The following is a 17,083-nucleotide window of genomic DNA, read 5'->3' as shown; positions in this document are numbered from 1 at the left end:
CCCCCAGAAATGGTAAGAGTTGTTAACTCTGGGGACAATTGGGATCCTGGGGTCTGGAGTGGGAGAAATACTTGGTTTTTAAGATGCATCTTTAAACATTTTTTTAACCAAATGCATTTATTATTTTAAATCATCTTTGTTCATTGAACAAGTTTATATCCTCACCTAATATAAAATGGTTCCTAGTAAAAGGATTAAAGATATGATTTAAATTCCTCTCTTATATTCATTTATCCTTTAACCTAACCACCCAATCATCCATCATTGAATTCAGTGGTTCAGAGGCAAATGGGAGCTTCCTAAAACCTGACTTATGTTATTTTAATTTCCACCAGTTCTGGCTCATGTTATTCCTGCAAATAGTTCAGTGCTTTGGCAGGCAAGCTATTTAATGCTTTCACTGGCTGCTGAAAAAGACCTAGATTTCCAAATCTCCTGCCCTTTTCAATGGAAGCCTAAGGGACCATACAATCCAATCCTGAAATGCACAAACCATGTAAGTTTCTTGAAGAACTAAAAATGTTATCGCATAAAGATAAATGCGGAAGCATTTTGTGTTCTTCCCTTTCCCTTGTGACGTTTAGGCTTTTGTTCTTGTTGGATTCATCATTGTTTCAGGAGATGGAATGAGGAGAGAAGGACAAAGTGAAGTGGCCTGCAGCTCCCAATTTTGTTGGATCTCCCCATCCTCAACCTTACTTCTTTTGGAATTCCTGGGAGCTAGGCACTGTGGAAGTAAAGCTGAGGTTGGGTTGGAGAAGACCCTGCTTTTTACAGTCTCTAAAACAATTATGGGTAATTCACACCTCCCATTCCTATTCCAACTTCTGTACACAAAGTTCAGATACTAGAGGAAGGTTTTGCCCTTCTTGGCCAAGCTTCCCAGGAGGAGCTTATTGCGCTTTCCTTGTCGAGCTTCCTGGAGGAGGTTGCTGATGCTGTGAAGGATCCATGGTGGGGGCCCATCAAGTTCTTCTCATCAGTGTTGAAACCCAGGGTCCTAGACACTTTTGGTTCATTTCCTGCCCCAGCCTTGATTCCCATCTTGTTGTTAAGAACATTTTCATTAAGGTACACCTCTATGTAAGTGAAAGACAAAAATAGAAGTCACTATACATGAAAAAGGAGAGGTAAGTAGGAAGTCCCAGACTTCTTGGTGGGCCACGTGTCCTGCGTGTCCTTAACTGATCTGCAACCTTCTGTAGGAGGATAACCTGGAGCCCTACTGGCATAAGCACAACATGCAGTTCTAGGAAGCGGCGATGTCTGCTTTCACTCAGTGATTTTCTCCAGTGTTTGTGGTTTGATTCTGCAGGACTCTGGTGGATTCTGCTGAAGGGACAAAAGGAACCTTGCCAATCTAGGCATAGCGCTGTTGGGCTGAGTCTGGCTGCAGTGACTTTAAATGACGTCCACTCCTGTCCTCTCTACCCCCTGGGTCACCTCTTCCCCAAGCCCCACCCTGAGCTAGGCTCCTAGTTTGCTCTCCTCATGCTCACCAGAGAGCAGGATGAATGAGGGACCATCTATGGGACATCTTATTAAGGGACATCTTATTAAGGATACAGCCAATCTGGGCTCACCGAAGCTTCGATATGAGAACATCAAATACACAAAAGAAGAAAAGCGGATGTGGGTTCAAACAAAGGCCATTAAAGATGGTTTTGTTGTTGTGACACATCCTTTCCCAAGGCAGCCTCTCTGTTCTCATTCTCTGTTCTAAGCAGCATGGGACACAATCGGCAAAATCCCTCACATTTCCTGTGTCAGACAGACGGTACCCAAGCTTTTAATTTCAAGCATTTGTTTCCATTTTGGATGGCAAAAAAAAAAAAAAAAAAAAAAAAAAAAATGGTCCAGTGACAGATGGCATTGAAAACATAGTCTCAGTGACCACCTTACTAGTTATGTATGAAAAACATATATACTCTGAAATAAGGTAATAAGTAGAACATGTCTGAAATCTTCTGATAAATTATTTTCACTTTAGGAGCATCATGAAAGCATCAGGGACCCATCAACAGGCTTTCCTCTGACATTCAAGCAAGACCACAGTCTGGAGACCAGACACATTCGCACGCTCCTCTGGGGCCTGGCTTACCATCAGCTGAAGGCCAATGAGTGGCAGAGGCTGGCCCGTTCGTGGAACTTTACAGATGACCAGATTAGAGCCATTGAGGCACAGTGGTCAGGTGAGTACGGACTAGGTGACGTGGGCAGGAGGAAGTCACTGTTAGGAACAGCAATGCCTCCTGGTGTGGGGTCTTCCAAGGAAGTGTGTGGCACTCACAATAAGCCGCAGTCTTCGAGGGGCCCAGGAGTAGGGGCAGCTAGCTTAAATCCACACCAGCGATTTGGGTGTTAAGATTTGCAGAAAGTGAATGCTCATGGTCTGCAGGAAACTGAAGTTTGCAAGGGATGATTATATTTATTGAGCCATATCAAACATGTGGCAAAGGCTTAGAGAGAAATTCAGGTTCCCAACTGGACGGTCACTTAAGGAAGCAAGGATTTAATAGCTGGTGTGTCAGTGGGAAGCCAGTCTGATTTCTATGTTCCTTGAGACTGTCCTGGGGTGAATGGGTTTATTCCGTAATCAATAGGCTCACTGTTTAAGTCCGCGCTCCAGAAAGAGGAATTCCTTAAGCCAGGTGGGTGGGGGAGAAAGGGTTCTCGTAGGACACTGCCTTAGGGGAGACTTGGCTGTCCCATGAGAGACATGGGGAATATAGACTCAGAGGGCTTTCTTGGCTAGATGATTCCAAGCAATGGAATCATTTCAGGTGGACTCAAACTGTCAGAATTAGTGAGGTCAGGTCAGCTAGATACCTTAATTTCGCTTTTTTGTAGTTAGACGAAAACCTAGGAAACATAGAAAGTTTACTTGGCATTAATCAATGAATTAGCTTTGAAAACAATGAAGCAAACACGTTTCTCGGCAAAGTGTTTTATTCAGAGCACAGCCCTCTCGTGGACATCCTAAGACGAGAAGGTGTCCTTGCTCAGGGGTCGATTTGTACCAGGGATTGCTGGGAACTGGGGATGGCAGAAGCACAGCCTGTGAGCACACACCATTTATACCACATACAAGTATACGAGACTTTGTATTGCACATTCTTAGGATTCATTTTCATGTGAAAAATAGATGATAATATATTGAAAACATTAAATGCTCACTAGTTTCTAACTAGAAAAATTTTTTTATTGTTGAGATTTCTTTTTTGTCATTAGTTAGGCTTATAGTGTTGTGTGAAGTCTTTAGGAAAATTGAGTTGCCTCCTGGAACTCTATCTTGACCTAAAGAGATGACTGGAAAATACAGTGCTATCTTCAGGTACTTGCCAGCAGGACAAGGGAGATTTTAAAGTGTTTCGATGGAACGTTTATGGAGGGCCTGGAGTGTTTCTCTGCTGGATGAGGGACAGATACATCAGCTCTCTAAGCCATGCATGTTTGATAGCGTTTATAATCTAGTTGGCACAATAACAATGACATTTACAATTCAATTATATTATAAATGTCCAGGGTACATTATATTGTAATGTACCCTTATATCCAGGGTAAGGTTACCGGCAATGGGGAGTTTGTGGGCTTTTGAGCAAAGGAGTGACAAGACTCATGATGGTATTTAAGACAAATTAGTTTGTCAAGAGCAAGATTAGGAAAGGAACAGAGGACTTGTCCAGGAGTACATTCTGTAAGCATGCAGTTCCCTCTCCCTGAAATGCCTGCCTCTCTGTAACAGTCTGTCCAGTGAACTTCTCCCTCACCCCTGCAGAGCTCAGGCCCTTCCTTTGCACAGCATGTCTGCTCCTGCACACTCTTTCTCAGAGCAAGGAGCCTGTAGTGAAGTCCTTTTGGGAACCACAGTGGCTTTGTGGCTCCCTATCCCAAAACTTCCCCCAACACCTGTCCAGGCTGAGATATCCAGTGAGTATTTGTCAAATGCATAATCCTGGCCCAGGGATGCAAACTTCCCTCAGAGTAGCTTTCTTGAAACTGGAGTGGCAGAATGAACGGTGCATGCTTGCTGCTCAGAGTGGGGAATATGGAGCAGCAGTGGCAGCAGCACCCGGGAGTTTGTTAGGTGCATGGATTCTTACCCCAGACCTACTGAATCCGAACGTGCATTTTAGTAAGATACCCGGGTGACATAAGCACTGGGAGTTTGAGGAGCATTGGTCTATGAGAAGTTGCACATCTCATTAAAATTGTTACCACTGGGCAGGCACCACAGCTGTCCTCTCTCTTGTACATTCCTTTGGGTGTGTGCCAAGCACAGTAGGTGTGAGGCAAGAGTTGGAGGGAATGCAAATGCTGGTCATCATAAAGCAGCACAGCGAGGGCAACTGGAAGGGCTTTTTTCGAAGAGGAACAGACATGTGCAACCACAGTCATTCAGAAAGTTTAGTTGGAACCGAGATCACAATGGAAAGAGACAGCAGCTCGTGGTGTTTTACCTCGGACCTCTTGTGCTTGGCACAGGAAATGAAAGCTTCCGTGAACATGGCCACAGGGCTCTGCTTATCTGGCTACATGGGACCCTGATGACTCAGGCTGATCCGGCCAAGCACCTGTATGAAGAGCTGGTACACGCAGGTTTCCCAAAACTAGCTGGTAGGTGACAATTTCAACAAACAGAAATTCTTTCTCCCTTAAAATGTCAGAAAGCAGTCTACAGAAACACCATCCTGACCAGCTGCAGTCCCAGGGTGGTGTTAGCTGTGGCCCACACGGAACTATGGAAGGGGCTTGTAAGCTGTCAGCAGCTTCTCCTTTGGGGAATGACCCAGTCAATACTGATTACTTGTTAGCCGGGCAGTTCTGTGTCATCCCCCTACTCGGCATTTGAAAAAGTGGGGGAGTGTTTTTGTTTATGCATATGTGTGGTGGGGGGCGGGTGGGGTGGGGCAGAAGTGCTAAACCATCCCATACAGTTATAAGATTGTTCTCCACAACGAAGAGTTGTCTTGCTCAAAATGCCATTTTCCCCTCGTTGAGAAACTGCAGGTTAGTGTTTATGAAAATGTTATCTCTAGGTGGAACACAAAGAGCAGACAGGCTATTACTTTGCCACCTGTGGTTATTGCTAAAAATCACTCTGCCAAAATCACTGACCATATTGTCAGGAAAGATCCTTTAAGAGCTTATCAATAAATTAGGAGGTGTTATAAGTCTCATATAATAGCAAGCATTCAAGCAAAAAACAGGAACATCTGCCATTATTTTCACTGAAGCAGTTTTACCTGGAGCAAGAAGATAAATGAGTGAACACCGACTGATCCAATAGTTTCTACCGGTAGTAGGTACAAGGAACAGTGTGTGGATACCTACCTTCCATCACACGATCTCCTAATATTGGAGTTGTTCCCTCAACTTTAACCCTGTTCCCATTGGCCCCGAGAATATTCGCCAGCGGTGCTTGCAGCATTTACCCCGAGAAAACTTTGCCATGAATTATCTTGCTTTTATGATTATTTTTGCATTGCTCTAGTATATCGACTTTGGAAACAAAATACATCATTCTACTTATAGCATTCTGTTTTTAGTAGTGGTATTTCCATTTACAAAATATGGAAATTCTTGATGGTTGAAAACGTCAAGTCCTAGAAAATGTAGCATTCCTACATGTGATGTTGACATCGTTCTCAAACAATTGTTGCCCAAAGATTCATTCAGTGAATCTGATTTTTCGGAAATTGACGATTCGGATGATTCAGACTATTCTGATGTTAGTTCTGTTTAGAAATAACTCCAATAACAGTTTTTATATTTGTTTTTCACATTGAAAATCAGTCAGATTTGCTTCAGCCTCAAAGAGTGTGTTTATGTAAAATTAAAGAAGTGCTGGCAGTGAGCTGCACTTTTTTTTCTAAAAGGGAAAAGGGTTAAATGTATTCTTCCTATGAAAGAGGTTCCATAAGAACTCTCAGAGAAGACACAGATGCAGTCCACTGAACTGGCTAAGGGTATGTATTCTGACGCAAGGCTGTGTGAGCTCACTCTTGAACTCCAAAGCTGACTGCTTGTAAATCTTGAGCAAGTTCTATGACCTCCCTGTGACAACCTTCTCATTTATTAACTAGGAAAGAAAATAAAAATGTTTACTTCAAAGGGCTGTTGTGGGATTTAATAAACAATAGTGCCTGGTAGACAATAAGTGCTTTAAAAATGTTAGGTATTAATCAATGTTATCTTATTTTTTTCCAGAAAAGACTCGTCATTTCAAAAGCAAAACTGACTCAAACTCCAAGAAATGTGTAGTTTCATAAATGCCCAAAGAAATTGTATTTCCTTGATTTTCCACTCAGCATTCAGTTCTTTTAATGCCATAAATTTCTCCTAGCAGTAGCACTGATTTTCAGCTATGATGATGGTGGTGACAGGGTACTGTTTAACAAGTGAAAGAAGAGTAATACTATGATACTTTTCAACCTCTAAAAAGCCAAATACAGTTTTTTTGCTGAGGGCAAGTTATATATCATTTTTCCATTTCTGTCATTTGATGTAACACATGTAATAAGATAATCTAGGAGGGTTTTGTATGTCATGTTTTTTTCTAAAAACTCATGGGAGCAGCATCATGGTACAGTAAAAAACCAACGGTTTTTACAATAGACGAATATAGTTTTGAACTTGGTTTTGCCACTTATTAGATGTGAACCTTTGGGCATGTTAATGTTGTTTAAGTTCTTAGATCTTCAGTTTCCTTCTCTATAAACTGGGACAAATGTCTATTTAATCCACAGGGTTGGAGTAGAGATGAAGGGAAAATGCCTGTGAAATGTCTAGCCTCATGCCCACAGTATGGAAATCAACTATTATTTCTCTTTCAGTAAGAGAAACTGGGTTTGGAAATTTATAGTCATTGTTGACTTTAAATCACACATAATGTGTAATATATTACTTAGGAAAGACCAGAAGAATGTACACCAATTTTTTTTTTTTTAATCTCGTGGTGATGTAATTACTGATGATAATTTTCTTTGTACTTTTGGGTACATTCAATTTTTTTCACAATGAACATGCATTATTTTTGTAATCTGAGAGTTATGAAATAAATGTAAAATTGAGTATCAATTTGTGTCGGTTTATGTGCACCTATTCATTGGAATTGAAGACTCTCCATTCTCAGATTCTGACTCTAAATTTACAAGGCACATAATAAAACCATAAGCAATTTCAATCCAGTTATTCTATCATGAATTTATAGTTTTATGTCTTTGTCTCATACTGATTGTAAGTGGCCCACTTAATCTTACGAATGTTTAAAACAGGTAATAGAGTCATATGATTCCAAAACATTTTTCAAAACCATATTGAGAAGTCTTGTCCCATCTGTTCTTCAGCATGGCCAGTTTCCACTGACCTCTCTTTATCACTGCTCCCCACCAGACTGGAGTAACCTCTTTATGCAAAAAGAAACAAATATGAATACATACTATAACTGTGTAAAGTGTTTAATTGTTGAATTTATGTTAACTTAGGCCAACACTAATTGCTTGGTGCTTTAGATAACATACATTTCTAGAGCTTAAAGCTTAAAAAGATGTTTATAATATTCTTATTCACAACATTCATAATAGTCACTTTAGTTTGTCCATATTGTTTTGGCTTGGATACTGAAAACCATTCCTAGTTGTAGTCTAGATCCTCCAAAAGTAGAGCTAAGACTGAAGTTTGTGTGCAACAACTTTTTCAGAAGTGTGCATCCGGGGAAGCAGGAGTGGAGGAAAAAGGTGAGTTGTCCAGAGGAAGAGGGAGAGTGAGAACAAAGTGAATTACCTAAGTGGCCATCACTCGGTACAAGCATAGTTGATTATTTAATCTCAGGCTACTCTATTCCGAGAGACATAATATACTAATGCATCTCAGGACAATTCATACGGGGGAGGAGGAAGGGAGAATTGGTCTGTTTACCACAACGCCAAGTATTAATTCTGTGCTGCATGAGTGGGCTGCCCAGTGGAGCCTGCACTCTCCTGACTCAACTGGGAGTGAACGGGGAAGCCCAGGAAGAGCACGCACATGGAAAGGGCGCGAGATGAGGTGCTGGTGGTTTATGTTCATGAAAAGCTTGCTGAAGCCCATGGGGGTGGAGCTGTTTACCACAATGGTAGCTGGGCCAGAATCCAGAACAAGTGTTGTGTAAATATCTAACACCCTTTAAGAAACAGCCTGATAATAATTCAGAAAGGCCTTAGTGGGCCCCATTAGAAAATGGGATTCTATTTGCCTGTGTCACATTTATTCTCTGATGTCCTGTGAACAATGTGAGGCAGCAAGAAAATCTATTTCCTGTAATAAAAATTAGTGCATGAGAACTTATATTCAAATTAGAAGAGGCTTCAGATGATTAAGTCCATCCACTCAGTTAAAGATATGGAAATTGAGGTCCTAGACAGACTCTTTAGAACCTGTTTATTTTTAAGTATTCCATAAGTACTTGTGAAATAGTAGGTAGATTTTACGCTTATTTCACAGATGAGGATCCAGAGATTCATTTAAATTGTCTGGTCCACACAATCAGTCAGCAATAAAACCATTAGAAGCCAAGTCTTGTTCACCTAAATCAGTTCTGCCCAGATGGTTTCTTTGTACTGGCCAGCCATTGAAAAATTTCTGCCCAGGTCTAGGTTTGCTGAGTTGCACAGGGCCACACCACCACAGAACAGTGTTTAGATGTTCAGGGAGAACAAGGTAGGTTCAGTGCTGCAGAGTTTCAAATAAGGTGAGAAAGAAAACCAGAAACAGGATCATTCTAACAAGAAATTTCTGACACTTCTGTAACTCTAGTGCTAGTATTACAAATGTATTCCCTTTTGGCATTAAAAAATGATGCATAGGTGTTGCCATTTCCGTCTATTTTCAACTGTTAGAGTCCTGGAAAAATGAAGACTAACACGCTAAAGCCACAAAAAACTTGGGGCTGGGAGTGGTGGCTCACGCCTGTAATCCCAGCACTTTGGGAGGCTAAGGTGGGAAGATCACTTGAGGTCAGGAATTCGGGACCAGCCTGGCCAACATGATGAAACCTCGTCTCCACTAAAAAAGATACAAAAATTAGCCAGGCGTGTTGACTGGCACTTGGAATCCCAGATACTCGGGAGGCTGGGGCAGGAGAATTGCTTGAACATGGGGAAGAGGAGGCAGTGAGCCGAGGTCACACCACTGCACTCCAACCTGGGTGACACAGCGAGGCTCTGTCTCAAAAAAAAAAAAAAAAAAAAAAAAAAAAAAAAAAAAAAAAAAAATTACACTTGGTCTTTAACTTTTTAAAATAAAAATAATAATATCCTAGTTTCTACTAGTTCTGATACTTTGTTTTTAGTAAGGTTCCCTCTCAACACTTTGAGTGAATTATAGCTGTGTAATATTGGAAATAATTTAGTGTTTTATAAATAGTGAAAATAAATTTATATACTTTGATGATGTAATCAGCAACAGGCTAAACATATTAAAAAAATAAAGTCCAGTTTCTTTTTTAATTTAAAAAAGTTTTACTTAATTGCTTAAATAAAAAATAACATTAAAATAATTTCTACATATAGTTACAAAGCATGGTAGAGTTTGAAAAAGTCTCTTGTTAATTTTGAACAGATGAACGTGATGTATCCATGATGTTCTAACAATATGGAAAAGTTAAAAACAAAAGACTTCTAACCTTTGGTAAGACCAGAGAGATTAAAAGACCCCACTATGGACATATTCACTTTAGTCAACCACTTTTATGGAATGAACGCTTGTGAGAGATGGGGTGTGAGCTGATCTGGTTCCAAGTGATCTGGAAGCTGAGGTACTACTTTCAGGATGAATGGTCCGGGGATATTTTGCTGCAGTTGCTTGAGGAATGGTTTGCTGAAAAGACAAAAATCTGCTTTAATAATACTACAAGATTACGTATACTATGTATCATTTCATCATCTATCATCTATAATTTAACCCAACAAACATCTGTTAAGATCCAGTGGAGAGAAGCAATGAGGGAGTGAAGCAGCTGTTAAATTAGACGAGGCCCTTCTCTGTAAGGAACCCCTACCCAGTCTGACTGACATGTTCAACACCCACAATGTAGTATCAGAGCTATATCCACAAAGACCATTAAGAAAGCCATGGGAGCCATTCCTCCAACAGGGCCAATTGGAATCTTGTAATGTGTACAGAGGCTTTGTATACAGACAGAAACTGTGGTAATTGGAAGAGGGGTCAGCCCTGAGCCCTCCCCTCATTCGATCCAACTTCCTTCACTCTACTTGACTGTGGAAACCAATCCTGGGGCAGAGGGAAGCCCTCAGGATGCAGTCTGGTCCTTACTTTAAACCAGAGCCCTCATATTTAACCTGGTTCACCTAGGAGCAGACTAAAAGTTTTATGCACATCATCTCGGAGCTCAAAGGAACACCTCAGACATAAGCACTGAATCATTAAAGTCAGGACACACGAGACTCAGTCCACACATATAATACGCATGTAATACATGTAAGTACACACTATGTACACAAGTACACATTATATGTAAACATATGAACAATATGTATCAGTACAAGGCTTTTCCCTATTAAACCCGATAAAGCTTCTTAGTAGCCAGCAGTGGGATTTGTTATCAAGGTAAGTTATTAGTCCACGCCACTGACTAGGACATGCCAATTTCTATTAGGATCTTCCACTTAGAAAACTCATTGTTAAAATACTTTAAGTAAAACTATATATATTTGGTCAAAACATTCACTATGTATTTAAAAAACTCCAAGCTGTAGTTTTTGCTTAAAAAAAAGAATGAAACCTCTTAAAAACAAAAGATCCTGTCAGATTCTGTTTTAAAAAGAACAGAACTCCTTTTTAAAGAAAAAGAAAAATGACCTCTTTTCTTAAAGTATCTTATAAAAATGTTTCTTTGTACATAAATAACTGGATAACCATTATAAATAAGAGAGTACTCTTGCAACAGATAGGAAATTTTAGTTGCCAGTCACCTAATCTGAGCCTACTGAAAAGGCTTTCTCTTTGGGGAGGATGGGCAAGAGGAACTGTAGAAATAAAGAAGCCACTGAAATTATGATACATAAAATATGACAGAGAATGAAGTGGCCCTAGAAGCATGCAATTATCCAGAAGAGGCTACGGTGTCACAAATCGCATCCTTGGTTTTTTAGTAAAAAACATTTCTGGTAGATTTAGATCTTGACTCCCAGGATAAAAACAAATACAGTACAGATGACTGTCACTGTGTCTGTCACATAATCCAGGAAGCTGATGGCTATCTGATTCATATGCAGTTAGTGGGGAAGAAATGTACATACTGAATAAAGGGAGGGCAGCATGGGAGATAAGTATCAAAAACAAGGGTTCTAAATGTTTAGTTCTTTGATTTGTCTTCTGTAAAATATAAATTCTTACTATTACAAAACAAAAGGTTGTCTAATAAAAAATAAACACATATGTGCTCTCTTTACGCCTTCTTTACCTCACAAATGGACAGTCTCTCACCATCTCTATACATTTTCTACATCTGAAAAAACAGAAATGCATTCATTTCTTCTCATTTTTGGTAACTTGTCTTCCATATTCAAAAATATATAGAAAAGTCTTCTATGAACTTTCAGAGTCTGTCCAACTTATGAAACATGAAACCTAAGATAATTCTAAAATAAATCCTCCGTCATCTCCATGTGTCTATCTGGACTTGGTGCTTCTATCTCTAGCATTCCACCTTGCTAAGGTCCCACTTCACCTGAAGATCAGTTCAAATCAATCCAGCTTGTCTTCATTTAATCATCTAGTGACCAGCTAGTACTCAGGATAAAAGGATTTAAAATCATTCCATGTACTTTTGTTTTTGCTAATACTTAGTAAGTACACAGGAATGTTGTCCAATGCTGAGAATTCATAGAGGGCATTCTCTCTCTCTTTTTTTTTTTTCCTGCCACAATATTTTTAATTACGTACAAAGGTCTGACATGTCACCCAGAGACCCATTTCACCCACTGCTCTGTTTGGCCACCAGTCTTTTGTCTCTCTCTTCAGCAATGGTGAGGCGGATACCCTTTCCTCGGGGAAGAGAAATACATGGTTTGTTGCCCTTGCCAATAACAAAAATGTTGGAAAGTCGAGTGGCAAAGCTGTTGCCATTGGCATCTTTCATGTGAACCATGTCAAAAGATCCAGGGTGCCTCTCTCTGTTGGTGATCACACCAATTCTTCCCAGGTTAGCACCTCCAGTCACCATACACAGGTTACCAGTGTCGAACTTCACGAAATCCGTAATCTTGCCAGCCTCCAAATCAATCTGAATGGTATCATTCACCTTGATCGGGGTAGCAGATGGTGCAGGTATCATGAGTCACCAGATGAGGGATTCCTTTTGTGCCCACAAAGATCTTTCTCACTCTGCATAACTTGTATTTGGCCTCTTCAGGTGTAATACGATGTATAGTAAAGCGACTCTTGGTGTCAGATCAGATGGAAATTCTCTCCCATCTTGTCAATGCTGATGACATCCATGAATCCAGCAGGGTAGGTTATATCAGTTCGGACCTTGCCATCGATCTTAATGAACTGCTGCATGCAAATCTTTTTTACTTCATCTCCTGTCAGGGCATACTTAAGTCTGTTCCTTAGGAAAATGATGAGGGGGAGACACTCTCTCAACTTGTGGGGACTGGTGGATGGATGAGGAGCAAACACACCACTCAATTTATCCAGCATCCAATGCTTTGGAGCTGCTACCCACTTCAGATGCTTCTTGGGACCACGAGCCATGGCTGCGTCAGGCAAGGAAAGAGTGAGCATTCTCTTTTAAAATCAATCCCTGAAATTAGCTGGCTGTGGTGGTGGGCACCTGTAATCCCACCCACTCGAGAGGCTGAGGCAGGAGAATTGTTTGAACCAGTGAGTGAACAATTTTTGTCTCTTTTTAAAGTGATAATAAATCCTTTACATATTTTACTCTTTTGACCACAAACACACTGGATTACTTTTAGTATTTTATAATTTTTACAGTTTGGAAGAAACGATGTTTCTGAAATTAATTTCCCAATAGCAGAAAGGTAGATTTATAGCAGGTTTGAGAAATACAAGTATAAAAACAAACAAACAAACAAAAAAACTGTATCAGGAAAAGGCAGAACAAGTACCAGTCATCATAAATTTTTATCTTCTCAACATGTTATGTAAGTGTTTACTAGTCTGTGAACTCTCAGGAAAAAGACTTTTTGACAAAAGGTCATCAAATGTGGACTCACCACTGTGACTGGATGATGTTTTTCCACAACAACTGAGCTCATGGGAGGAGACACTCCCATTATAGCTAAACCGCTGCTAATTCTATTTTTTGAAGCAAAATCACATCTTCCTGTGATCCGGGCTGTAATAGTTCTTCCTGCTTTCTGTTGTGCAGAGGTTACAACTCTTGGGACATACTAAGAAGAAAAAAAAAATAAAAGAAGTAACGAGGTGGCAGAAAATCCACAGCAAAATTTCTATTAATTTGATTCCATAAATTACAAAGAAAATACACAGGCACTTAATTATACGCTCAACCAACTTTAACATGGAAAAAAACAAACAAAATCACAAGACAAAATGCAAAGCATAAAACTGAACACCCCAAAATATCCCTTTAACCTGAGTATGCCAACAATTTTATAAGATTTTAGAAACTTAAAACACCAACTTTTTATTTTGAAATAATGATAGATTTACAGGAAGACACAGGGATCATATTGAAAAGTACTGTGTGCTCTGGAAGCTCAACATGACATAATGCCTGTATATAGATCTCTGTCATTTCATCACCTAAGTTCCCATTAACTATCACTCAATCAAGATACAGAATACTCATCACCACGAAGATCTCCCTCGGGCCACCCTTGACAGTCATACCCATCTCTCCATTCCTTCCCCAACCATCCTTAAGCCCCGGCAACCATTAATCTGTTTTATGGACTTTTTGATCCTTAAGCATAATTAATATTATCATTACACATATGCTTCTGTGTTCTGCCTTTTTTCCTTCTCATTTTATCAATATACTTTTTTTCATGAGGTAATACAGAGACCTGCTATAGTTCTTAATGAGATGGTTTTTACATCAACAAACTACTTTGTCTTTCTTTTTCTATTACATTTAGCACATTTTGCAAAAGCAAAATCCTCTTTTGAGTTACTTCTGTATAATATATTGCAAACAATGGAACGATCATATCAAAAAGTATTATCAGCTTTTATAGCTTTTGTTGCTTACTGCTGGATGATACTCCAGAAAAATATTTACAGCAGGAATAACACATAAGTGGACTATTTTTGCACTGTCAGTCAATTACACACCTGCTCGTTTAAGTCTGAGGTGAAATCTATTCAATTTGTGGTTCCTTATTAATGTTTCATATTTGTATTCCATTTTGTCAACTATCCATCTTATTTGCTAAGAATGGAAAGGATATTAATATTTAAATTTTAAAAAATAGTTCCTGATGAATAGTAAACTCATCTAATAATTATAGATACTTATCTAAAAGTGTAAACAATTTCCTCATTTCATTTATTTGTCTTAATTTTGAATGCATATCCATTTTTTTAAGTTGTGGTTAATCCTGTCATTAATTTCCTCTTGCTTCCATGATGAAACCAAAATCAGCTTTGGACAGCTGAGGTAGTTATACTCTCATAACATTTACTTATTTTGGCTTAACTTATTAAAACATTCGAAATTTCAGTGTGAAGTATTAATCTAAATTCATTTTTTCTCTAAACAGTTTTTCCAAAGGCATTTATTAAGTATCAATCTTTTCCCGATTATTATCGTTCATCTGTGATTCTCCATATTCTGTGTGTAGCTAGATTCTGCATCTAGCTACACATAGTCACAGCTACATATTGAAATGGGAAGAGAGTGGGCTTCAGGAGAGATGTCTCTGGGATAATTAAAATGACGGAGTATTGATGTTTTTGGAAGACCCTACGGAAAATAGCATTCAGTAGGGTTCCGTGATCCCTGGAGAGTTTGCAAATAATTCACTATAGTTGGAGAGAAAACCGAAGAGAAAAATGAAGCAATTAATTCTAAAACAAAACATTATACCAGAAAGGAAATGTAGTCATAGTATACATTCATGGCTTAGCTATATTAGTCATCATAAATGATTTAATCTGAAATTGGAATATCTATAACTAAATATTTACATACAGGGAGGATGAAGAAAGTGAAGAGAGAGAGAAGGAATAAGGTGGCATAAGGAGGCCAAGTCCTTTTTATCTGTAATAAGTTAACAGATGTTTGAAATTAATACATGTAGAAATAATGATATAAACATGTTATTTAGGAAAAAATGGAAACAGAAGAAATAGCTGACAGAGTTAGGGAGAGGGATTTAGAAGACTGTTTCTCACTATAGTCCTTGTAAAAATGATTTGGCTTTTTAAACCATAAACTTCTATGGATCTTAGGAAGTTGATAAACTAAATCTCAGATTTAAAAATATTTACAAATATGTTTTTGTGGACTAAATTCATGCTTCTGGCCTGAGGGGAACTTTATCTTATTACTTATTACAATAAGGGACAAAAAATATTTTACAAACTCCTAAAGATGCTTAAATGCTATTTTAAAATACAAAACTAATTGCTGGCAGGAATATTCTTTGCCAAAATGTGGAAAATGAAGTACAATTGAGTTTGTAACTTTCCTCCTGCCCAATCACATTTGAGGGGTGTCCTCTCAGTAGCCGTGATTCTCTCCTGGAGCTTCAGGTGTGAATGAAAAACTAGAGAAATCGGGACTAAAGAGAATTACAGTAGTGGAAAAATTGCTCATAGATGACAAGTTTCATTCAACTCAGCTCAGAATTGCTTTAGAATGCCTCCAATAATGTGAAAATATATACTCCTGTAAATAAAATGACTTCTAAAAGAAATCCCTATGCACTCATTTGAATTAAACAGAAGTTGTCTTAAATGCATGTTTACTGTCGACTCCTTATTTTCAGATGGTTTGCCATTTGTACTTGTTAATGTTTATTTAAGGTATTAAAAATTGTATAAATTGATAAAAAAGTTTTGAAAATGTATAAGAACATTTTAGAAATAATTCATAAAGATAAATTATTAGAAAAAAGTTGCTACTAAATCAGGGGGAGGAAAGAAAAACCTAGAAGGATTCTATAATCAGATTGTTCGGAAAGTTTTGTTAGGTTCACGCTTTACAGAAACTGTAACTGGAGATCACAGAAAATATATTGGGTGCAGTTTATATTAAAAAAAAAAAAGATGAAAATTACAATCTTTGACCCCACATTCAATTTGGCTCCACATTAAAAACTAGCAAATTAATACATATTTATGCTTTAAGATACAATTATGTATTAGGTATGTATCATTCTCTGCAAATTAAATGACCACTTACTGGTACCAAGCATTTTGGAGTTCATTATCAGCCGACTTTAAAAAATGCTATAAAAATAAAAATTCTAGCATTTTAAGCCACATCAACATAAGCAACAAAATTGAAAGGAGTAAGAAAAAAAGAAAATGACAGGCCGGGCGCAGTGGCTCACGTCTGTAATCCCAGCACTTTGGGAGGCTGAGGCGGGTGGATCACGAGGTCAGGAGATCGAGACTATCCCGGCTAACATGGTGAAACCCCATCTCTACTAAAAATACAAACAATTAGCCGGGCGTGGTGGCGGCTGCCTGTAGTCCCAGCTACTCCGGAGGCTGAACCAGGAGAATGGCGGGAACCCAGGAGGCGGAGCTTGCAGTGAGCCTAGATCACGCCACTGCACTCCAGCCTGGGCGACAGAGTGAGGCTCTGTCTCAAAAAAAAAAAAAAAAAAAGGAAATAACATTAAAAACAGTATTTACACCTTAATATTTGACAGAGAGACAGTATAGATTATTGCTTAAGAGTAAGAGGTCTAAATCAGATTGTCAAAGTCTGAATTCCAACTCAGTTACTAACTGTGTCCCTAAGGAAGCTGCATCCTTTCTAAGTCTCAATTTCTTCATTGATAAAATGGAGAAAGCAGTACTAACTCCCTAATGACACCCCTTCACTTTCTATTCGAATGAAGAGGAAAGTTAGAAGAGA

At 38.9% G+C, this 17,083-nt stretch overlaps 2 protein-coding genes and 1 pseudogene across 4 annotated transcripts in view; 1 reads left to right on the top strand and 2 right to left on the bottom strand.

Annotated features, from left to right (window-relative positions):
- The window catches only part of ANKDD1B (ankyrin repeat and death domain containing 1B), a 55,239-nt gene extending 48,159 nt beyond the window's left edge, over window positions 1-7,080 (top strand). Inside the window, exons 13-15 of the mRNA XM_030926779.1 lie at window positions 1,991-2,192; window positions 4,486-4,617; window positions 6,211-7,080. Coding sequence (XP_030782639.1) covers window positions 1,991-2,192; window positions 4,486-4,617; window positions 6,211-6,272 — 396 coding nt within the window. The 3' untranslated portion in view covers window positions 6,273-7,080. The remainder of the gene's footprint in view (window positions 1-1,990; window positions 2,193-4,485; window positions 4,618-6,210) is intronic.
- A 2,396-nt stretch (window positions 7,081-9,476) lies between these two features.
- The window catches only part of POC5 (POC5 centriolar protein), a 37,960-nt gene continuing 30,353 nt past the window's right edge, over window positions 9,477-17,083 (bottom strand). For both annotated transcript variants that reach the window (XM_010352826.2, XM_030927627.1), the window contains 2 exons: window positions 13,242-13,418; window positions 9,477-9,858 (listed from right to left, as the gene is read on the bottom strand). In XM_010352826.2, coding sequence (XP_010351128.1) covers window positions 9,715-9,858; window positions 13,242-13,418 — 321 coding nt within the window. In that variant the 3' untranslated portion in view covers window positions 9,477-9,714. The remainder of the gene's footprint in view (window positions 9,859-13,241; window positions 13,419-17,083) is intronic.
- On the bottom strand, window positions 11,906-12,970 carry LOC104653750 (annotated as a pseudogene). The gene has a single exon (XR_004056396.1). The product of XR_004056396.1 is annotated as a 40S ribosomal protein S4, X isoform-like (transcript).

This window comes from Rhinopithecus roxellana, chromosome 3 (genome assembly GCF_007565055.1).
Source record: "Rhinopithecus roxellana isolate Shanxi Qingling chromosome 3, ASM756505v1, whole genome shotgun sequence".
NCBI lineage: Eukaryota > Metazoa > Chordata > Mammalia > Primates > Cercopithecidae > Rhinopithecus > Rhinopithecus roxellana.
Note: the sequence above shows the minus strand (reverse complement) of the source record. Positions and strands in the feature narration are given on the sequence as shown.